Source organism: Rhinoderma darwinii, chromosome 2, assembly GCF_050947455.1.
Source record: "Rhinoderma darwinii isolate aRhiDar2 chromosome 2, aRhiDar2.hap1, whole genome shotgun sequence".
Taxonomy (NCBI): domain Eukaryota; kingdom Metazoa; phylum Chordata; class Amphibia; order Anura; family Rhinodermatidae; genus Rhinoderma; species Rhinoderma darwinii.
In genome coordinates, this window is record NC_134688.1 from 101,399,135 (window position 1) to 101,424,372 (window position 25,238).

General features: G+C 41.2%; 1 protein-coding gene across 5 annotated transcripts in view; it reads right to left on the reverse strand.

The window, feature by feature from the left end:
* DTX3 (deltex E3 ubiquitin ligase 3) overlaps nt 1-25,238 on the reverse strand; it is a 79,735-nt gene that overhangs the window by 39,999 nt on the left and 14,498 nt on the right. For 2 of the 5 annotated variants that reach the window (XM_075851973.1, XM_075851972.1), the window contains exon 2: nt 20,795-20,855. In XM_075851973.1, the coding sequence (XP_075708088.1) occupies nt 20,795-20,807 (13 nt within the window). In that variant the 5' untranslated portion in view covers nt 20,808-20,855. Of the gene's footprint in view, nt 1-7,906; nt 7,998-20,046; nt 20,127-20,794; nt 20,856-25,238 lie in introns of those variants that run through there. The other 3 variants (XM_075851975.1, XM_075851974.1, XM_075851976.1) reach the window with 3 other exon arrangements.

Consider the following 25,238-nt stretch of genomic DNA (forward strand, 5'->3'; position numbering starts at 1 on the left):
AACAAGTGAGGATTGAGGAACCTGCGTCAATGGAGACTGCCTATTCTGCAAGAACCCGGGCATGTCTCAATTGAAGATAATGATAGAAAGCAGATTGAGGTAAGGCAATTTCTGACCGCAGATCCTCAAACGTCCTGAATACATTAACTGTCACCAGCTGCGCAAGAGTAATGATCCCCCTGTCCCGCTACCCAGCAAAGCCTTCTAGTTTGTCAAATTCCAGAAAATGCACATTATGCCAGATAGGAGAGTATGTAGTAAACCCCACCAGGCCTGACACCTCTTTCACCTTGGTCCAGATTATATGTATAAGTAATAAAGTGGATATGGATCTTCCCTGCACACCCAAGCGACCTGCTTCAAGGGCCTGCAGTAGTACCCGCTCCTCCATAATATACCTAGTTAATCTACCAGTTGCGCTATTAGTACTCTCCGACCCCCACCCCTTAAGGTGTAGGAGCTGTGCAGATAAGAAATACAGCCATGGGTTCGGCACTGCCAGTCCCCCATCCTCCTTGGACCTCTGTAACGTCTCTAAACGTATCCGTGGCACTCCCTTCTTCCATATAAGGTCACGAAAAATAGCATCAATTTTACGGAAAATTCTAAGGGGCAGCCAGAGTGGGGCATTATGAATTATATATATGACTTGTGGCATAAGAATCATTTTACCAAGATTCGCCCTACCAATAACCCCAAGGGATGAATTTTGGGAAAAAAGGTGCTCCTTGGAACGGGCGCTCAGACGTGAGTGATTCATTGATTCCACGTAGTCGTTGGTGTATAACACAGATTTTATTTTAGATGCAGATAAAAAAAATGATAAAAGACTGTGCTGCAACGCATTTCGATCTCGCACCGAGATCTTCATCAGGCATGTAAAATCTACTACAAGACAACCTAACCAAAAACCTCACACCAAAGAATTGGCATGTAGTGGGGTCCCCTATAGCAATAGAACCTAAAAACGAACCAAATGGGACATATCCCTAAAAAGAATATTGTACTCAATATAAAAAGCACAAAAAATATCTTTATTAAATATAATGACAAAATGACACAATAATAGAAAAAGAGAAATAATACAGCATATACGGAGACATATACAGCAGGGTCAGATAGAAAAGACCATGACCAACAGAATCAACCATATACTAATGATCACTCACACGCTCAAATAATATCCAATAATAACACAAGCCCAGGGGTGTGTGATATAAATCCCACATGTAGCAGTAGCAATGCAAAGGTGGCCTGTATAATATCAAAGCCTATACAAATAGGAAAGGGCAGAGTAACATGTGGCAGCATACAAATAATGATAATACGTCAGAGCCAACACAAAAAAGGTGCAGCTAAATGGATATGCATAAAATAATGCGTACAAAGACAGTGCAGTATAACTAAATAAATATACGTATACTGCTAAGTAGGAGTCAGCACAAGAAAAGAGTGTAGCTGTTGACGTATATCAAGAGATAGTGTAGCTCAAATAGCCATAGAGCAATGCAGCTGCCATAGTTAGACAGTATAGCCCAAAAGTCAGTACAGATTTAGCAAATGCACATACACATACCCTGGGACATGTTGAGAGAGCGTGGAGGGTCAAAAGATCTGGGTGAACAAACGCCTAGACGCGCGTTTCGCCGGATAGACCGGCTTCGTCAGACCGATATTATTTGAGCGTGTGATTGATCATTAGTATATGGTTGATTCTGTTGGTCATGGTCTTTTCTATATGTCCGTATATGCTGTATTATTTCTCTTTTTCTATTATTGTGTCATTTTGTCATTATATTTAATAAAGATATTTTTTGTGCTTTTTATATTGAGTACAATATTCTTTTTAGGGATATGTCCCATTTGGTTCGTTTTTAGGTTCTATATGTAAAATCTACTACAAAACAACATCTTAAATAACCCGGTCATATGGTTCACGTCCAGGTCAAACTGTCAGGGTTAAAGTTTGTTGTGGGAGTTTCGTTATAGGAACGTATGTGTTGATTATTTTCTCTTTTTCTCTTTTTAAAAAAAAAGAAAACAATAGAAGTTTTTTTCGAGTTATCGCTGTCTGATATTACTTTATATTTCGTTCAGTTTAGTTTAAAATCTAGGCTGATGTTTTTTTCGGTCTTTATTCAAACTAGAAATACTTTTTTTATATATATACAAACTGAACATGAAACATTTGTTTAAAAAATAAATGGATGTGTGCAAGTGATATGGAGAAATGCGACATTTTATTCACTGTTGGTGTCTTGCATTTATTTTGTATAGTTATATATAAGTTTATGCAATCCTTTTATGCAATGTTTTTACCAACAGTGAATAAAATGTTGCATTTCTCCATATCACTTGCACACATCCATTTATTTTTTAAACAAATGTTCAGTTTGTATATATATATATATATACACTACCGTTCAAAAGTTTAGGGTCACTTAGAAATTTCCTTATTTTTGCAAGAAAAGCACAGTTTTTTTCAATGAAGATAACATTAAATTAATCAGAAATACACTCTATACATTGTTAATGTGCTAAATGACTATTCTAGCTGCAAACGTCTGGTTTTTAATGCAATATCTACATAGGTGTATAGAGGCCCATTTCCAGCAACCATCACTCCAATGTTCTAATGGTACATTGTGTTTGCTAACTGTGTTAGAAGGCTAATGGATGGTTAGAAAACCCTTGTGCAATTATGTTAGCACCGCTGTAAACAGTTTTGCTGTTTAGAGGAGCTATAAAACTGACCTTCCTTTGAGCTAGTTGAGAATCTGGAGCATTACATTTGTGGGTTCGATTAAACTCTCAAAATGGCTAGAAAAAGAGAGCTTTCATGTGAAACTCGACAGTCTATTCTTGTTCTTATAAATGAAGGCTATTCCATGCAAGAAATTGCCAAGAAACTGAAGATTTCCTACAACGGTGTGTACTACTCCCTTCAGAGGACAGCACAAACAGGCTCTAACCAGAGTAGAAAGAGAAGTGGGAGGTCCCGCTGCACAACTGAGCAACAAGACAAGTACATTAGAGTCTCTAGTTTGAGAAATAGACGCCTCACAGGTCCTCAACTGGCAGCTTAATTAAATAGTACCCGCAAAAGGCCAGTGTCAACGTCTACAGTGAAGAGGCGACTCCGGGATGCTGGCCTTCAGGGCAGAGTGGCAAAGAAAAAGCTATATCTGAGACTGGCTAATTAAAGGAAAAGATTACTATGAGCAATTGCACACAGACATTGGACAGAGGAAGATTGGAAAAAAGTGTTATGGACAGATGAAGCGAAGTTTGAGGTGTTTGGATCACACAGAAGAACATTTGTGAGACGCAGAACAACTGAAAAGATGCTGGAAGAGTGCCTGACGCCATCTGTCAAGCATGGCGGAGGTAATGTGATGGTCTGGGGTTTCTTTGGTGCTGGTAAAGTGGGAGATTTGTACAAGGTAAAAGGGATTTTGAATAAGGAAGTCTATCACTCCATTTTGAAACGCCATGCCATACCCTGTAGACAGCGTTTGATTGGAGCCAATTTCATCCTACAACAGGACGATGACCCAAAGCACACCTCCAAATTATGCAAGAACTATTTAGGGAAGAAGCAGGCAGCTGGTATTCTATCTGTAATGGAGTGGCCAGCGCAGTCACCAGATCTCTACCCCATAGAGCTGTTGTGGGAGCAGCTTGACCGTATGGTACGCAAGAAGTGCCCATCAAGCCAATCCAACTTGTGGGAGGGGCTTCTGGAAGCATGGTGTGAAATTTCTCCTGATTACCTCAGCAAATTAACAGCTAGAATGCCAAAAGGTCTGCAATGCTGTAATTGCTGCAAATGGAGCATTCTTTGATGAAAGCAAAGTTTGAAGGAGAAAATTATTATTTGAAATAAAAATAATTATTTCTAACCTTGTCAATGTCTTGACTATATTTTCTAGTCATTTTGCAACTCATTTGATAAATATAAGTGTGAGTTTTCATGGAAAACACAAAATTGTCTGGGTGACCCCAAACTTTTGAACGGTAGTGTATATATATATATATATATATATATATATATATATATATAAAAAAAGTATTTCTAGTTTGAATAAAGACCACATCAGTATATAACTGAATTATTCTATCCATACGTTATTACCTTAGAGGAGCGCCGTTTCTCTCTCTTTTTGTCTTTTTAAAAGCAAATAACCCCAAGGGGAAGTCTACACCATGCTGCAGATTTAATTTGCATCTTTTGAAGAAGTGGAACAATATTCAGAGTTTCAAAGTCTGAAATTCTAGCACTAATCTGAGCACCCAGGTATTTAAAATGAGGAACAATCTGCAGCCGCTCTGCTGACAGCCCACCGGGAAGAGAGGATTTAGTCCAATTAATAGTAAGACCAGACAATCTACCAAAATCAGTGATGAGCTGAATAGCATTAATCAATGAGATAGGCCAGTCATTTAAAAACAGTAACATGTCATCTGCATAGAGAGCACTTTTTTCATTGAGAGCCCCATACTGGAAACCCCTCACCTCATCAGCCTTTCTAATAACCGCTGCAAGCCGCTCGATGGCTAGGGCAAATAATAGGGGTGAAAGAGGGCACCCCTGCCTCGTCCCCCTATATAACTCAAAGGATTCAGAAACCAACCCATTAGCCTTAAGTCTAGCCCTTGGGGAATCATACAAAAGCCAGACCCACTTAACAAAGGTAACGCCAAATCCAAGACATTTCAAAGTGGCCCAGAGATACTTCCATTCAACACTATCGAAGGCCTTAGCCGCGACAAGTGACGCCACTGCCTTAGCACCCTCAACCGATTAACAGCCTCCTGAGATTAACAGCCGTGGACATATTTGGCATGAAGCCCGCCTGGTCCTGATGTACCACCTTAGAAATGATACGGGATACTCTATTAGCCAGGAGTTTTGCCAGAATCTTGACGTCAAATATCACTGCCTATATGAACGATTAAAATATAAATTTTATTGTAGAAATCAAGAACTAAAATAGGGCTAAATAGCCAAGAAACTATTAGAGGCGCAAGCACGATGACCAATATGTCTGTGTAACCACACGATGCATGTAGATATCTCCCCCTCTTGATAGTTCTCTGTTTTTTAGAATCCCCAAGGCCCCTAACATTCCATGATATAAATGTTACGGAGGTAGCCATAACACACCATGCATGTAAAATAATGGAAGAACAGCAACACTTGCTATGAGCATAGTAGGCTTTAAATCCTCACCAATTCCCTCCCAAACTAAAACCCCAGAACCAAAAAGAAAAATACAGAGCCCCATCCAACAATTCCCTGAAGGTGCAACCCAGGGACCAGGGCTAAAACGTATACAAAGTGCAGCAGAGCAGCTGCCCCTATCAAGGTACAGCTAGTCTGCTGGAGGTCCGAAGCAGGCCAGTGAATCACAGCTTTAATATAAACCGGTAGACATACATAAGGACTAACTGCTGTCGTCTATTGCATCCTGCTAAAAAAAAAGTTGCGTTATAGAAAGAAATTCAGGGGGAAGTGCAAATTCCCCCAATACCCATCTGTAAGATAGGAGAAGAAAAGGAAACAGGAATGAAAAGAAAAAATCTCTAACCCATTTCCCCCCCTCCATATTACAGCATCCTGCCACACCCGTCAAAGGAGCAAAACACAAACGTGATCATGGAAAGTCTATGACACCAGGAATACTCACGCCACCCGGGTAGCGATAAAAAAAATAATTGGGAAATAACTAGAGATGGAAAGACAAAAACAAGAAAGGCATGAGCTCTTATCCATCAGAGAGCCTATTATGCATAAACAAAAAAAGTCTCAGTCAGGAGGATTTCTTAGACGTTGCTCATGCTGATCCAGCCTTCTCACCGCCATCTTCGAGTGTTCAAAGAAATGTGTAGCCCCTAAGGCAACCACCCGTAAACGGGCCGGGTACAGCATCGCGTAGGGAACCTGAAGAGCCCTCAGACGTCGCTTCACATCCAGGAATTGTGATCTTTTCTTCTGAACATCCATAGAGTAGTCTGGATACAAGGATATGCGCCTGCCATCTATCCATAAGTCAGGATGATCCGAGCTTTACAAAGTAGAATATCGCGGTCTCTGTAGTGCAGAATTTTCGCCAGCATAGTGCGTGGAGGACTGCCTAGCGGTAACTTCCGCAAAGGAACACGGTGTGCCCTCTCTACCGCAAACAGCGGAGTCAGGTTATCTTTGCCCAAGATTTTAAGCAGCCAGGATTCAACATATTCTGTGGGGAAAGACCCCTCCACCTTTTCCGGCATACCGACTATGCGTATATTGTTACGTCTCAAGCGATTTTCCAAATCATCCTGCTTAGCTTTTATGGCCACAATATCATCAGAATGGCTGTCCACTCTCCTCTGTAAAGGCGTAACCGCATCCTCAACTTCACTAACCCGTTGTTCCAGGGCAGTGGTTCTCTCAGAGATCTTTTTAACATCCTGCCGTAGAATAGAAATGTCCGCCTTTACACTGCCAACTTGAAGAGCCAGAGATTTGTGGCAGTGGGCAATCGCCTTCATCACATCAGATAAAGGAAGAATGGGCTGCACAGTAATGTCCCCCTGCACAGCCGCACCCATATCTTCCTCCAGCTCCATATCCAAGGAACATGTCGGCATCTCCTCCCCTGTATCAACATCTTCCCCACTCACCGCTTTCTGAGTGGAATCAGTCTGAAGGACCCGCGGTACCATGGTGCTGCCTGAGGAAGCATGGCAGGCATACTTGCTGAGTCTTGCTGCAGCCTCCCGCTGCTGGTCTGAGGCGCGGCTAGCACGTGCTGATGTCTGTGGCGCGGCGCCATCTTGGGCCTCCCTCTCACCTCCTTTACCAACCTTCCCCTTCGCCATACTGCCTCTTACGAGGCTTGGAGTAATGCCGGAGTGTGACCGCATCGATCCTCCACAAGGTAGGACTCTTGTAGAAGTCACCAGTGAAAAAGAACGGGCACTAAAGGGGAAAATGTGAGGCTCTCAGCAGGAGCTCACAACCGCTGCGTCCACTCACATCGTTCGCCGGCTCAGCCCCCCCCCCCCCCCCAGCAGCTTATTTCTAACAAGAACTAAAGAACTGCAACATGCCCGATCCATCCTGCCCCAAAAACTGCCGTCAAAGGAGAGTCGGGTGGCCCCCATACACATTAGATTGACGGTTGAAGTTGGTGGGTTTGGCAGAGTTTTTTCTAGTGTTTATGGGCACCTTTAAGGTCCTTTTACATGATCAGATTTCTGCCGGTAAACAAGCGCTGATTGATGATATAGCATGTCGAACCAGGCTTGTTTTGCTCCATTTACATGAAACAATCATTGTACTGTATAGGGCAATCAAGATCGTTCATTCCCATACAGATTGTATCATCGGCAGCAATTACACTGCTGTTGATTACATGGGGAGATGCCCACAACAATGATTATTGAGATCACATAAAAGATGTAATCAGCCGACAAACGAGCATTTGCGTCTTTGTCTGCTAGGTCCTCTTATATGGGTTGATGATCGGGAATGAGCGTTTAGTTTAGTCTTCAGACTAGTGCTGTACTTTCAACAGATTTGTATTAGAAGGTGCCCTAAATAGTATTCTGTACCAATATTACCTTCATTGTAAGTCCATATGGAAAGGTGCAGAATACAGTGAAATCATCATTACTGCAGTTATAGTATGTGTCAGTAGAATGACCGGGCTATGTTGCGATTTTTGCAAAGGGGGTTACACAATATTTTTGTTCCCCTTGAGCCTCATGTCAAAACAGGTTAATTTTAAAGGTTTAACCAGGGTGGGCTGTACGACTGTACCATTGTGAAACGCTGTTCATACTTACTGTATAACAAAGAAAGAGAAGTTAGGCGAAAACTGTGATCCATGTAAGTGTGTGAATAGATGTCTCTTACCTTCATTGTTACACTTTTTATGTTGCTAGCCTCGCTAGTATATAAAACCCTTGATCCTTTAGAATTCTGTAGAAACCTGGCAGTTCTGTAACTTCAAAAGGAAAATTGCCTAAATTTAGAAAAGTTTAAAATTCTTACATCTAAAGATTTTTTGTTTTCATTGCTGGGAGGTACTAATTTCTCCATGGGCCTTAGTTGGAAATATGTTTACTTTGCTCATAAGTAGCCAGATGATATAATATTGGAACAACACTTTTGGCACAAGGGCAAATGCATGACTTCTGTAAGGCAGATTTCAAGTTCGAGAACAATATGAATGTGTATAATAGTGTAGACTCTGTTCCCATCACGTTTAGTGTGTATGTCTGATGTATAATCTTTTTGCAGTAAGCCCTTGTATTGGAAAGAGTAGTCAACTATGTTTTCCAATGAATGCATACATGCCAGAGGCGTATACCAAGGACATTCCTTTGGCATATATCCAGTCCATGTCTCTGGATACGTCTGGCGTATATGTCAGGAGATTTTTTTTCTGTGTGTCAAACATTGTGTGTACTGTGAACAGAACCTTACATGATAATCAACACTATTAACAATATAGCAGAACTTTTATGTGGGTAAGGACCTGGAAGGGTTATTTTAAGATTTTCCAGAGTAAACGCCACTGTCCTATCTTCTTCTTTAACATGATAGCTATGAATGCATCATCCCCAAAATATGTTACATGACTCATTTAAAAGTGTTCAATGATAGAATGAATTGCACTATAGTAGTGATTGTGTGGTGAAAACATTTAAGAATCATTGCATATACGATATGTGATCTCTATTGTTTTACCCTCCTTTTTTGTTTGTACTAGTATAGCCAAGCAGTAAGAAATTACATAAATATCAATAAAAAAAAATAGATCAGAAATTTAGTAGCAAATCTGTAGGCACATTGGCTACCATACTCCTGGGAATTGCCCAGCCCTGCTTAACCTTTAGGCTACATGCATACATTGCTGCGGAAAATACGCACCAAAACCGCAGTCAAACACAGGAAATTTGTAGGTAAAAACCGCACGTAATACGCATCGCTTGCGTTGAGCCTTAGGCTAAATGCACACGTTGTGTATTACGTGCAGATTTGCAGCGGCAAAGTAAAGTAAATGACATTTCAAGAAATCTTATCTACACGGTGCAGATTTTTTCTGCGTGTAAATTGACCTGTGGTGCGTATTTTCAAATCTGCAGCATGTCAATTTATCCTGCGTTTCCGCTTGCGAATTGTATTGGACTAGTTTTAAAGAAAAATGCACCAAAATACAAGGCATAAAAACGCACCTATTTCCGCATCAAAATGTAAATACCTCACCTAAAAACGCATTAAAAAAACATGCCAATAGCTGCGGTTTTAGTTGCAGAATTACGTGCGTACACCTGCGGTTTTAGTGCGAATTTTCCGCATCAAGTTACGCAACGTGTGCATGTAGCTTTAGGGTCAGTTCACATGTTGCGTAAGTACTGTGTTTTTTCCACAACGGAATTTGTTGCGAAAAATCCACAGCAAATACAGTAGCAGTAAAGTAGATAAGATAAAACAAATCTCATTCACACAATGCGTAAATACTGAGCGGAAAAAAACGCTAAGAAATTGACCTGCAGTGCAAAATTGTATTCCGCAGCATGTCAATTGTATTTGCGTAAACGCTGCTTATTTGTTGCGGGCTTTGCCCATTAAATTCAATGGGGTGGTAAATCCCGCAACAAATAGCAGTTGTTGCGTTTTTTACAGCGGGTTCGCAGTGAATCCGCCGCAAAAAAACGCAGTTTAGAAAAAAATAAACCCGCATACTTACACAGAAGTCTGTATTTCTCCCTCCAGAGTGGCCTCCTGGAACGTCGTTTCATCCCATCTGACCGCTGCATCCAATCACAGGCTGCAGCGGTCTCCGGGGATGAAAAGTCATAACAGGAGGCCGGTCTGCAAGCAGGCCGGCTAAGTGCTGCAGCTTTCCGCATTGGACATTCCGGGCGAACAACTGCAGCACAGTGTGGTGCACTTTATAGCCCGAAATTCCCTGCGGCATACAGGATGGATACGCTGCGTGCTTTTATGCAGTGTATCTGCCCCGTGTGTACTCGGCCTTAATCTTATGACCACAATTGAAAGTTCTGAAGTTGAGAAAGGTAATGATTGCAATTCGAGGAAAAATCCTGCAATTGGCCAGATTTTGCTGTGCAATATGGCAAAAAAAAATTATTTTTTTTTAAATATTAGTTGAAAGAATCTAAGAAAAATAATTATTGACATTAAAGAGGACCGGTCACCTTCTTGACATGTCTGTTTTAGTAAATAATTGTATTCACCATGAAAACACAATTCTGGAGCATCTTTTCTTTGTACTCTGCGTTGTGCTGTTCCTCTGTTATTCCTGTCAAATTTATGAATAACCAGTTAGGGGTGTGTCACTACACAGACTGACGCTGTCCAATCAGTGCTGACAGAGCGAGACTGTATAGGAACACACCCCTTTGGCAAGGGAAATGGTAACACCCAGTTGTCAATTTATTCATACATTTTTAGCAGGAATAACAGAGGAACAGCACAAGGTTGAATTCTCCAGAATTGTTATTTTATGGGGAATACAAGTTTTTACTAAAATAGACACGTCAGGAGAGGTGACAGCTTCTCTTTAATATAGAGCATTTTGGCAAATGTCAATACAATTTATACATATATTATAGTTTCCACATTGCTCTCCAAGTAAGGGCCTGTTCACATCACCGTTCATTTCTGTTCCGGGCGTTCCTTCGGAGGTTTCCGTCGTGTGAAGCCCGCAACGGAAAGTGAAAGCACAGCTTCCGTTTCAGTCACCATTGATCTCAATAGTGACGGAAACCTCGCTAATGGTTTCCGTTCGTCACCGATCCGGCAGGTTTCCGGTTTTCCGACGGAATCAATAGCGTAGTCGAGTCCGCTATTGATTCCGTCAGAAAACCAGGAACCTGCCGGAATGGTGACGAACGGAAACCATTAGCGATGTTTCCGTCACCTTTGAGATCAATAGTGACTGAAACGGAAGCTGTGCTTTCACTTTCAGTTGCGGGGTTCACCGGACGGAAACCTCCGAAGGAACCCCGGAACAGAAATGAACGGTGATGTGAACAGGCCCTTAGAAAGAATAGCATTCACATTTTACAGATATACAAGTGTAAAAACTATATGTAATTTTGATGGACTACATATTACAACAACAGGTAAAGGTATAATAAGCAGCTCCCTAATATAACATGTCATAATTTCTCCAGTAATTACTGGGGAAAAGCTGAAAATAGATGGAAGACACATGCTACTTCCAGGGTATATCCACCACCATTGCAACCAACTTTTTTATTGCTTTAATCAATCAAGAATAAATAAAAAAATTACTTTGTTAGGCCCCATGCAAAACGAACGTAAAAACGCCCGTAATTACGGCCCGTAATTACGGGCCCATAGACTTCTATTGGCCACGGGTACCTTCCCGTTTGCTTACGGGAAGGTGTCCGTGCCGTTCAAAAATATAGAACATGTCCTATTTTTTTATTTTACGGGCCGTGCTACTATACTTTATAAAGGGAGAACGGCCCGTAAAGACAACCGGCTGCCCGTGGCCGGCCATGCCCGTAATTATGGGCACGGTCATGGACATGAATTTAATAATTAAAAAATCTTATTGTTTCGTGTATGCAGTTCCTGTGCAGGCCTACGTGTCACCATGGATACAGGCAACAAACAAACAAACCTTGTGTGTAGTCTGATCCTGCCATCACGCACTACTCTTTTCCCTCTCTCTTCTACTGTCTGTAAGTTAGCAAGAAGAGGAGACAGAGAGTGAATTAAGAGGATTAACTTCAGATTCAGACTACACAGTTTTGCATAGGAGCTGTAGTCACAAAACTCCAGCACATTTTTAATTAAGACTATTTGAAAATTTGCTTAAATCTATATTTTACATGAATTGAAACAATAAAAATGGTTGTAAAAGTGTACATAGCTTTTAAAGGGGCTGGCCATATGGAGGGACTCGTGACAAGAGACGTGCGGCCGCAACCTCCGGTGAAACCCACCTCGCATGCGCTAGTTTCCAGAGGTCCCGGAGGGTCAGGAAACTTGCACATGTGCAACGTGTTTCACCGGACGTTGCTTGTCACGAGTCAATCTGCAGCCAATTTTATGGATGGAGCGGCGCGCTGTCCGGTAGGAAAACGATATGAGAACCAGGAGGCGTGGGTTCACAAAAAGTAAAAATGCCGCAGAACTTCTTTTGAAAAAAAAAAAAAGTTGCTTATTGTAATACGTAACACAACTTTATAAATAGTACACCTATAGTGGGAAACCCTTTAAGTAACTTACCACTGACATTCTGTAGAAGGCAGTACGGTGCTATAAAACAAGTCATGATGCTAGATCAGTGGGATTTCTAATCTAGCGGATGCTTGTAAAGGCCCTTAAACACAGGACTATGTGACTTCCAGAGTTACTAAACATCTCCAGCCCAAAAGAGTTTAATTGAAAAGTCCTGCTGTTGGGCCAAACCTTACAAAAACTGAACTAGAATTCTACTTCTGAGCTCGGACCACAAAAATGAGATTGAATGCAGTTATCCCTTACATTAAAGTTATGCTTTGCAGAGAATTTACTTGGAGTCCATTTAAATTATTAGGATTAGTCGGGATGTAATTGACCTGTAGCCTCTGTTTCCTGTAAACAGGAGGGGTACGTTCATATGGATTCGGATAACCTGCGCAAAATTACCCCACTGCATCTAAATCTGGAACCCTCAGGCAATTCCGGATGAAAGACTGCATCAAATTGTGAAGAGCAGAAAAAAAAAATACTTACCTCACTGGCGTTGCCATAGCGATTTATCCCTGCTCCCTACCGCTGGTCTCCATGCAGCTCTGCCTCCTGTGATTGGCTGCAGCAGTCACATGGGATGAAACGTTATCCGAGGAGGCAAATAGCTCGGAGAACAACCAAGGGAACAAGGAGCCGTTGCCATGCCAATGCCAGACTTATTAGATTTAAAACAGAAAAAGGTTTCTTTTTTTCAGATTTGCGACGTTTGCGGCGGATTCGCAGCTTTTCCGACGCAAAAATCACAACATTTGCTATTTGTTGCAGCATTTACCTCGCCATTGAACTCTACAGGGAAAAACCGGAACAAAAGTGCAACGATTCCGCAGCAAGGGTCAAAACTTTGCACCGCAGGTCAATTTTTTGCATGTTTTCTCAGCTGATTTTTTGTTGAAACTTCATCCACTTTGATGCTACTGTAATACGCTGCAGATTTTCCTCAATGAAATTCGTTGCAGAGAATCCGCAGCTAATCCGCCCCGTAAGCACGTACCCGATATAGGTACAAAACAATCAGGCAGGACGTGTTAGTATGTATTCTACGTTTTTAAGATATTAATATCCTTGTAGAGAAGACATTGCTGTTTGCAATTAATATGTACACTAATTTACCCAGAACCCTAGAGTAATGTGACATCGAGAAATGTTTAGTTGACAGATAAGGGTCGTGCAGGTTCAGAGTCTCCATGACAACGGTTAAAGTCATGTAAAATGTTCCATGCGTGAAGCTGCTATAGGCGTCCGCTTAGGTGCAATTACAAGATCTGGGAGTTTTTCAGAACAGAACACCTAATGGAACTTCCCTGGTGAGATTTAGTTCTACTTATATATGTAACTAAAATGTCTACACCGGGTCAGGAAATCTGCAAGAGATGCACAGCACAAGTGAAAAGAAATCCTATCTGATATTGGGAATTATTTATAACACATACAGGGTAACGATCCTCTAATCCATTAAGGACGCAGGTATTGTGGGAGGAGAGGTTTTTTTTTTTAAAGGCACCATTTAGGGGTTCATATAATGCAATGAAAAACTTGTATTCATTTTTTGAGGGGGTAGAATGGAAAAAAAAACAGCAATTCCGCATTTGTTTCTTTTGGGTTTCATTTTTATGGCATTCACCATGCGGTATAAATAACATTAACTTTATTCTGCGGGTTACAGCAATAAGAATCTGCTATGGGAATTCAGGATCCCATTGTCTAATATGCTTTGGTTTAACCCCTTCATGTAAATTAAGAGGATAATGGGGAGGTTCCGTGCCGTTACCTCATTAATTTACATGCTCTGTTTGATGGCACTGAGTGCTCTTCCTGTACAATGTGATCAGCTGGATCTGGCTGTCACACCGAGATCATGGCCCTGTACTGTGACAGTGAACTTATTTTTTCATTCGTTAAAAGCACTGAACAAAGCGCTTATATTGGGCACTGGGTTCCTTAGAGCAAAAGTAACTGCTTCTGTATATGGATGGCTGCCAGAAAAACTGGTGATGTCATTGATGATGTCACAGGGATTCCCTGTGGCAGAGTGAGATAAAAGGTATGCTTCAATCATTGTGTGTGTAAGACAGCCACCCTGACTAGCTGGCGCAGAGAAGTCCTTGAGCCAGTATTTTAGAGAAGCACTTCCTGCACAAATGTTTTGGGTAACCCTGTTTGTAATTGACATGGCATAAATGATACTGTGGTTTGAAAACTCACCTATGGCTTTATCTTGTAGTATCAGACTCCGTTCTGGGCTGCCCTTAGGTCACAAGACTTCTGCTTTGATATCCTGACTCTTAAATCACATGCTGTGTGTACAGAAAGTCAGCCTCTCTATTCAATCCTATGAGACTCACATTGAGACTCTCAAAATAGAGAGACTGACTTCCTGTCCACACAGCAGGAAGTGCCCTGTTGCTCTTAGCTAGGAACGCTCGCTCTCTCCCCATTTATTACAATTTCTAAACTGCTGCATGTGACAACTACTCTGCCCTACAAACTCCAGTGGCTGTAAACTTAGGTCTACAGCTGCCATGAGGTCAATTAAGACAATGTCAGCAGACTGTTACTGCAACCAGTCGACAAGCTTGTTGACATAAAACCCTGTTTACACTGAGTTTTTTGCAGGCGGATTTTGCCATTGCCTTCACTTTTTTTGCAGCGTTTTTTTCCGCGGCCATTGAGTGCCGCGGGCAAAAAACTCAGCGAGAACCTCTTTCTCTGCCTCCCATTGATGTCAATGGGAGGTCGGAGACGGAAACGGCCAAAGAAAGGGCATGTCGCTTCTTTTTCTCGCAAGTGTTTTTTACCACTCATGGGTAAAAAAAACGCCTCCGCCTCCCATTGAAACCAATGGAAGGCGATTTCAGGCAATTTTTTTTGCGCGGTTTCAGTGTTAAAAACAGCGCCAAAATACTCAGTGTGAACTAAAGGTAAAACAATCTGTCTGTTTAATTATGCTGTGCTGTCTGCAGGGATGGAGTAGGAGATGCTGAGCACATTCAGGAGAGGCTTATAATTAGCTTGTTAATGTTCTTTTCAGTGATTGACAGCCAGTCTTCTATCTATACTCTTAGGCCCCATAGTAAAACCGCATGTAATTACGGGTGCATTCATTTCTATGGCCGACGGACACCTTCCCGTATGTCTACGGGAGGGTGTCCATGCCGTAGAAACCTGCCGAAAAAAATAGGACATGTCCTATTTTTTTTATTTTAAAGACCGTGCCCCTATACTTTATAATGGGAGCACCGGCTGTAAAAATGGCCGGCAGTCCGTGGCCGTCTGTGCCTGTAATTACAGGTCGTAATTACGGGCACGGTCGTGTGCATGGGGCCTTACAGAGACAGCTGTCAATCACTGACAAAGAGTAGAAGCAGCTGGACACAGGTCTCACTGCACACTGAACAGCACAGTACCAGCAAGTAATTGAAATGCTAATTCTAAGGGCCTGTTCACATCACCGTTCGCTTTCCGTTCCGGGGTTCCGTCGGAGGTTTCCGTCGTGTGAATCCCGCAACGGAAAGCGAAACCACAGCTTCCGTTTCAGTCACCATTGATAGCAATGGTGACGGAAACATCGCTAATGGTTTCCGTTCGTTACGATTCCGGCAGGTTTCCGGATGGAATCAATAGCGCAGTCGACTCGGCTATTGATTCCGTCGTTAAAACGGAAACCTGCCGGAATGGTGACGAACGGAAACCATTACCGATGGTGACTGAAACGGAAGCTGTGGTTTCACTTTTACTTTCCGTTGCGGGGTTCACCCGACGGAAACCTCCGACGGAACCCCGGAACGAAAAGCGAACGGTGATGTGAACAGGCCCTAAGCTGTTTTCTATAAAACGATATATGAATGTGCTCAGCATCTCCTTCTCTCTTGCATGCTGCTCACAGATAGGCAGTATACATAAGCTAAAAGGTCCTATAATGCAATGTGCGGTGTATTATGGTGTAAAAACTAGAGTTCCAAAAATGCAAATCCACAGAGTAAACTGTGTATAAACACTAAACAAGAACAATGTGTTGGGAGATTTTAGCAGCAGCAGCTTGCAGAACTGTGATTGCAGCTGTGAAGGATGTAAAGAGGCATACTATAAACAGGATTAAATAAAATAATGCAATCAATTTGCAAAACTCCAACTTTTTATGCAGTAAAAAAAGTTATATAGAAACTGTACAATTGTGTTCAAAAGTTGATATACAGTGCACTGTAACTTAAAGTCAACATTTACCTAAGACAATCAGCTCAAACATGCAGTTCTGCCTAATAACATGACTTACATTTACAACATACATTATCAGATATAGTTTTAGAAAACACCCCTAGACGCCAGAAAAGAATCAAAAAAGTCAATCTACTATAACTCAGCTGACTCTACCATGAAGATTATGGACAGAAAAACCCAACATGATGGATCCAATTTAACATTTTGGGTGGAAATTCTCTTTACATGGAAATTCTTACTTCATCTGTGATCTAGGTCCACCACGGATTTCCAGTTGACAATAATCTAAGCGAAGAGCAATTATAAATGAATGGCTCTTTGCTTAGAATGATGTGTTAAATCTCCAATAACAGGGGTGTAAGCGCTCTATAGCGCTTTTTGTTATGGAAATCATTGGTCTGAGATACAGACTTCACCAATATGATCTTTAACATGTATCTATGAATTTTCAGAAGATTATTTTGGACTGAAGATCCTTTTTAAGCATTCTATTAAGATTTTTTTTACGTGAGTCATGTGACACAAGTAGATCTAATTTTTCAACTAAAATATGAAGTAGTTCCAATTAAATGACTATTGCTGTAGATCTCACCTATTTTATGTAACAAAACCTTCATATAAGCAGGAGTGAACTGTAAATGTACAGTATGTTAGATACGTTCTATGAAAAGAAAAGTTGGAAATCTATGTGACAACCTGGACGTGAAGTTATTAAAGCAAACTGAGCTCTGATGTATATATGAAAGCTAGGAATTAAAGGGGTTCTCTGGGCATTTTACATTGATGGCCTATCCTAACTCTGGCGCTGTGCGCTCGTTGGCGTACTACCATTCCCAGTAAGCAAAACAACCAGGTTACCTTTGATACAAGTTGTTCGTTTCCTGGATCTCCACACTGCCGTGCACTTCCTTGTGTTGCTGGGTCTGGCTATAAAGCTGGGGCGCGCTCACTTCCTGCATCTTATAGGGCCAGCACGCGCACCCAAATCCATCCCCAGCCTATCCCTGTCAATCACCAGGTATATTAGTCTGCTTCACTGGACACACCCTGCCTGAGCAATATTTGAACAACCATAGAATTATCCAGCCATAGTTCCTGTATCCACTTAATCCTGTCTGGTATTGCCACCAGTTATTAGCCTGTATCCAGTTGTCCGTTACCAGCCTGTTTTCTGTTTGCTATTGCAATCCGGTACCAGCCTGCATCCACTAAACCGCTACCAGCCTGTATCCAGTTACCTGCCTGTGTCCTGTTATCCGCTGCCAGTCGCTACTCTCACTGGTCGAGTAGCCCAGTGGGTCACATCCCGTTTATTGTGTCAATAGGTCATCAATATCAGAACAGTGGTGGTCCGACTGTCGGCACCCCTGCCGTTTAGCTACCTGAAAGGGGCAGTGGCGACAAACGTGCCATCTCTTCAATGTTTACCAGGCACAGTGCCGTACACATTCATAGTGGATGTGCCTGGGTTTGCAGCTCAGTCTCATTCATTTGAATGGGACCGGAACAGAAATCCCAGGCACAGCCACTGTGCCTGGTAAGCTATGAAGAGTCCACAGCATTTGTCGCTGTGGCCCCATCAGTCAGCTGATCGGTCGGGTGCCAGCATTCGGAACTCCACCTATCAGATATTGATGACCTGTCCTAAGGGAACACCCGTTAATGTACAAATATTTTACTCTAAAAAGGTGCTGTCCAATAACCTTTTTTTTTTACTTTTATAACCCGTCATTGAATCTGTCCCATCTGAAACCCACTGCTGATGAGAACGAAGAGACCCATGGAGATGGGAGCTCAGAATCTGTCTCATGTATAAGGCCCCGTTCACATGTTGGCATTAAATCCCACATGTATTTCTGCAGCAGAAAGAACAGGCTTAAACTCCAATTTCTGCCGCGGATATGCTGCTGGTGTACAGCAGATCCGCACGGGGATTAGCCCCCATTGCCACTCAATGGGGCTAAACCTCAGCTTTTCCATGCGGAATCCGAGGGTAAAAATATGCTACTTTTTTCCCAAGGCTGATTTTTTTTTTCCGTGGAACTCTTTGAATATTTTTTCGGGGAAAAAAAGTTGCCTAAGAGGTTGGACAATCTCTACTTGTTAGAAGGTTCCCTTTAATGGGGCCCCAGCAATCAACTGTTATCTGTGAAAAAAACTGTCAGTAAGTGTTTAATTTCCCTGCAATGCCACCACAGGGGAAAGAAAGCATTACACAGCATCCATTAAAATTATGATCCCCTTTATTAACTCAGAATTACCTAATATGGTAAGTAAAAATTAGTTTTCTAAACTTGGCAAACCCTTTAATTGAGCATAATTAACAAAAAAACGTAAGTGTTGAATTATACGGTACACGAGTGTTCTAAGCATGGAATATTCAGTTTCTTCCTGAAGTGAGACTTACACGGTGAGCCGCCGCACTGACACCTATGGCTGCTAAAATATCTCTCCATTATCAAAACCACTGTCGAGCGTCTGAACGGTAATAATCAAATTAATATTACATTATATATTGCCAGGTTAAAGGGATACTTTTGAATTTTAATGTCTAGCAATATAAAAATAAGTTCTGAAATATTACGGTTTCACATTTGATATGACATCTCATTGCCATTGTATTTTGCAGCCCACAGTGAAAGTCAATGCCATCACCTCATTATCACTAGTATGTAGAAGATTAATGGCAGAGTGACAGGTCTATTCTACTGCTTGACCAAGATAAACAGCTTTCACACTGACAATAGCAATGGGAACAGTGTAAACGGCAGACACAGAGCTGAGAGGGCAGTGTTATATAGGAAGAGCTGGGGATATCACATTAATAAAGGAAGGGAAGACGACCCATTGGAGCATGCCTCTAAAATATGAATACATCATAATACCAAATAAATAATTCAATGATTAAAATTCAAAAAAAATTATAAATATACTATGCATTAGAAATACGTAGTTTCCAATATTGACATTATAATATTTATATCTTCCGATCAGAATATTCAAACCCGCCCCCTTCAGACGCAGCCATTTTGACATGCGGTTCTATGTTCTTCCTTCAAGCCCATGATAAGACACGGGCATCATTTTCTCTGAAAACCTGCAGTTTTGCGGCTTTGTAAACAGGCATTAATCCGTTTTTCTTCACATCCCTTTACTCCTGCTCCGTAAAGAACAGCATCCTAGCAAAGTAAATTAACGCTACTAGCACTTAGCAATGCTAATCAATTTTGCAACATTTGGTGGTAGCAGTGTCATTTTTAAAAAAAAATAAGAATCAGTGGCATCACCATGACACGGTAATTGTAACATCGTTTACTACTAATTCAGAGACACATAGCGGAACTAAGGTTACAAGCATATACCGATATCACCACAAACGCGCCATTGGTCTATTTCCAACGTCCAGAGTCATATATGACACATATATATATATATATATATACACACATACATATAAAACTAAAATCCATTCCTTATACAATGACCACTGACACACACTGTAGTTCTCTCACCCCCAGACAATAATAACAGGAACATACCTCTGACCCCCTCCCACTGAGAAATCAGGCACAACTTTCAGAATTAATCGGATTGAGGAGACCATAATGAAGAGCACTATCTGCAAATTTAGAACAAAGACGTAACTTCTAAATGCAGCCATGTTATTGTCTATATATAACATTAGACAATAAGAACATTGACGCAAGGCCCGGACATGATTATTCATCCAAATATCTTTCTGCAAATGATATCACGTTGGAACTTCATCATATACAAGGGCCTCCTATACGTCATCTTTGACACATACGAAGGCCAGAGCATTCAAGAATGACTTTATATATGTGGTGATCACAAGGCATTTTCGGGTAAATATATCTTCTTTAGACTTACTGTAGTATGCAAGTTCCCCATTATAAGTAACAATGAGAAAAACGCAGGGCCCTTCCTACTGTTGCTTCTACAAACACGGCCAGCACCCACTCATTAGATAAAATATGTCTGACTCGCCCACAAATATTTCCGGCTGACAGTAGAAAATGTCAGTGCTAACGGCTTCACCTACGTATGGCGTTTACCTTGTTAATGTGAAAAAACCTGGGAAGAGAACCAGGATGAATTTTACGCGCAGCCATGTAAATGCAAATGCTATTAGTACTAAAAGCAGACAGCAAAGCGGCGATTCTATTTACTCTGCAGCCTGCTGGAGGAAATCTTAGCCCTTAATGTAGTTATCTTCCTGCAGCCTTCTGCAAAATTGTATCATGTAATGAGAGGAGGGCTTCTTACCTGGAGAACCCATGGACTGTTTCCACAGCGAGAAATCCCCAAAGGTCCTATTTTACGTGAACTGGAAAAAAAGCACATAAAAGAAATAAGAGTTATAATGAAATGAAAGCAGCAGCAGCAGCAGCAGCATCCATCCATTCAGGCACTCGCTGCTGGCACTTTCACATTACACAGGCTGTCAGGGGCGGAGGCATGGCTTCTCACAGCAGAATAAGGGCCTGGTTTCTGCTAAAGTGAAACTGATGTATGAGGGAAAAGGACAACATAGAAGCAGCCATAGCACTAGCCACGCACCTCCTCCCCCGCAGTGCCGTTTATATACAATGTCTTTGTTACCTAGGCCCAGCATTGATATACTTACTGCTTTTTCCTGTCATGTGCTCTGGCCTGCCCATAAACATCTCTCCTGCCTCTTTCCAGCAGACACCATCTTTGCTGGGAGGCAAATTCCTATGGGATGCATGTTTTGCCACAGCAACCAGATGTTACACTGTAGTGAATGGGAATACTAGTCTGTTTTTGTTTTTTTGGGGTTTTATGACAGCCTGCATTGCATCTTTGATGTCCCGTGATTAAATATGAAATTTCTCCTGTTAGACCATGCAAAATATAACAAATTGTCAATTTGAATCAAGAAAAAAAAAATGTTGCTGTGTGTTGATATTGTTACATATTTGTTATGGCGCCCCCTGGTGTTCTTTTAATTCTCTTAGAATATCCCCCTTATTTGTCCAGTGCCCACACATGCCCAGAAGCCCAATCCCACCGCCCGGACAGCGGAGTGATTCCAACTATTGTGCAGGCCAGCCAATAAAAAACAGTGCACTAGGACAGCGGAGTGATTCCAATTATTGTGCAGGCCAGCCTATAAAAAACCGGTGCACTAGAAGATGTTTCTTCTCACCAGTATTGGACACATTAGATGGACATTCTAAGAGTGAATCATAAGAACAGCAGGGGGCGCCATAACTTGTATGTACAGCAATATCTACACACGAGAGCATTTGTTTTAAAGAGGCTCTGTCACCACATTATAAGTGCCCTATCTCCTATATAAGGAGATGGACGCTATAATGTAGGTGACAGTAATGCTTTTTATTTAGAAAAACGATCTATTTGAAACCACTTTATGAGTGATTTTTAGCTTTATGCTAATGAGTTTCTTAATGCCCAAGTGGGCGTGTTTTTACTTTAGACCAAGTGGGCGTTGTACAGAGGAGTGTATGATGTTGACCAATCAGTGACCAGTCAGCGTCATACACTTCTCTCCATTCATTTACACTGCACTAGCGATAGTTATATCACTATCTACATACACACACTATAACATTACTGCAGTGTCCGGACAATGAATATACATCACTACCAGCCTGGACGTGATGTTTATTCAGAATCCTGACCACTTCTGAATCTTTTCTCTGAGATTCCAGCAAGGCAAACGTAATCTCGTTTGAAATGACAGGTTACATCGTAATCTCACGAGATTACGTTTGCCTTGCTGGAATCTCACAGAAAAGATTCAGAAGTGGTCAGGATTCTGAATACACATCACGTCCTGGCTGGTAATGATGTATATTCATTATCAGGACACTGCAGTAATGTTAGTGTTTGTGTATGTGGCTGCACATAGCGATATAGCTATATCGCTATCTGCTGTGTAAATGAATGGAGAGAAGTGTTAGACGCTGATTGGTCACTGATTGGTCAGCGTCATACACTCCTCTGTACAACGCCCACTTGGTCTAAAATAAAAATACGCCCACTTGGGCGTTAAGAAACTAATTAGCATAAAGCTAAAAATAGCTCCTAACGTGGTAGAAATAGATCGTTTTTCTAAATAAAAAGCACTGCTGTCACCTACATTATAGCGCCAATCTCCTTATATAGGAGATAGGCCACTTATAATGTGGTGACAGAGCCTCTTTAAATGATTGTAAAATTTTAAAATTTTATGTGATCTAACAGAGATATGTAATTTAACCGTGGGTCACCAACAAATGTTCCTCCAGTTACATGTAGACTAGAAATTATTATTGTGTTGTAGTAATTATGTGGTTTATGTATCTGACAATTTAGCAAAGCACTTAATGCAAATGGCAGCTCAAAAAACAACACTGCCTGACCGCCAAGGGTTAAGTGGTAAGAATTTTGGAAATTCCCAGTTTAGAAAATGTGACATTTAGAATAAATAGTGTAGTACCGTGTTAGCCGGAAAAAAATGATGCAATGCTAAATACTTTTGTGTCAAAAAAAGACAAGTATTAGGCTGTGTTCACACAGAGTTTTTTTGCAGGCAGATTTTGCTCTGCCTGCACGCCGACTTTCGCAGCGTCTTTCGCCCGCGGCCATTGAGCGCCGCTGACAAAAAACGCAGCGAAATACGCTTCTTCTGCCTTCCATTGATGTCAATGGGAGGTCAGAGGCGTAAACGCCCGAAGATAGGGCATGTCCCTTCTTTTTCCCACGAGTCGGTTTTTCCGCTCGCGGGAAAGAAACGCCTTTGCCTCCCATTGAAGTCAATGGGAGGCTTTTTCGGACGTTTTTTTGGCACGTTTTCCGACGCGGTTTTCGCGTCAAGAAACTCCGTGTGAACTGGCCCTACTATGTATGATACCTTTATTGTCGAAACAGAAAAATGATGTTCGCACGCTTTCCTAGCACACAGGCTCCTTCATCAGGCAAGTTACAAATGAATGCCTTTTTTTTATTTTCAGTTTTGTTTTTTCCTCCCCACTTTCCAAAAGCCATAACTTTTTTATTTTTCTGTCGATATAGCCGTTTGAGGGCTTGTTTTTCGCGGGACGACTTGTCGATTTTCGCGGCACCATTTAAAGAGGCTCTGTCACCAGATTTTGCAACCCCGATCTCCTATTGCAGATCGGCGCTGCAATGTAGATAAGAGTAACGTTTTTTTGTTTTTTTTTTAAAACTAGCATTTTTGGCCAAGTTATGAGCATTTTTATATTTATGCAAATGAGCATTTCTTAAGTACAACTGGGCATGTTTAAAGTTATGTACAAGTGGGCGTGTATTGTGTATGTACATCTGGGCGTTTTTACTTCTTTTACTAGCTGGGCGTTGTGAATAGAAGTGTATGATGCTGACGAATCGGCATCATCCACTTCTCTTCATTACCACCAAAGCTTCTGGCAGTGCACAGACACAGCGTGTTCTCGAGAGATCACGCTGTGACGTCACTTCCTGCCCCAGGTCCTGCATCGTGTCGGACGAGCGAGGAAACATCGGCCCCAGAAGTGACGTCACAGCGTGATCTCTCGAGAACACGCTGTGTCTGTGCACTGCCAGAAGCTGGGTGGTAACGAAGAGAAGTGGATGATGCTGATTCGTCAGCATCATAAACTTCTATTCACAACGCCCAGCTAGTAAAAGAAGTAAAAACGCCCAGATGTACATACACAATACACGCCCAAATGTACACACACAATACACGCCCAGTTGTACTTTAACTTTAAACACGCCCAGTTGTACTTTAGAAAGCCTCATTTGCATAAATATAAAAATGGTCATAACTTGGCCAAAAATGCTCGTTTAAAAAAAAAACAAAAAACGTTACTGTAATCTACATTGCAGCGCCGATCTGCTGCAATAGGAGATAGGGGTTGCAAAATCTGGTGACAGAGCCTCTTTAATGTACCATATAATGTAGTGGGAAACTGTAAAAATTTCTTTGAGGGGTGGAATGTGAAAAAAAACATTGATTCCTAATTTTTTTTGAGGGTTTTGTTTTTATGGTGTTCATCATGCGGTAAAAAGAGCATGTGAATTTTATTCTGCAAGTAAATACGATTACGATGATACCAAATTTATGCAGTTTTTTTTATGTTTTACTACCTTTACAAGAAAAAAACTAATTGTTAAAAATAAAAATTTGTTTTGTGTTGCCATATTCTGAGAGCCATAACTTTCTTTTTTTCTGTTGATTGAGTGGTATGATGGCTTATTTTTTGAAGGGTGAGCTGTAGTTTCTATTGGTACCACTTCGGGGTACATGAGACTTTTTCATCACTTTTTATGCCATTTTTTGTGGCAGATGAAGTGACCAAAATACAACAATTCTGGCGTTTTAACTTTTTTCTTTATGCCGTTCACTGTGAAGGTTAAATAATATTATACATTTTCGAACTTTTACGGACGTGGCGATACCAGTTATGTAATTATTATTATGTTTTTTGTTGTCTTTTACACAGCGCTTGGGGAAACATTAAAAAATATATTTTTTAAACTTTTAATATATATGTATATTATATATATGTAAATATATATATGTAAATATATGTATAGTTTAAAAAAACTTTAAAGAGGCTCTGTCACCACATTATAAGTGCCCTATCTCCTACATAAGGAGATCAGCGCTGTAATGTAGGTGACAGCAGTGCTTTTTATTTAAAAAAACTATCTGTTTTCACCACTTTATTAACGATTT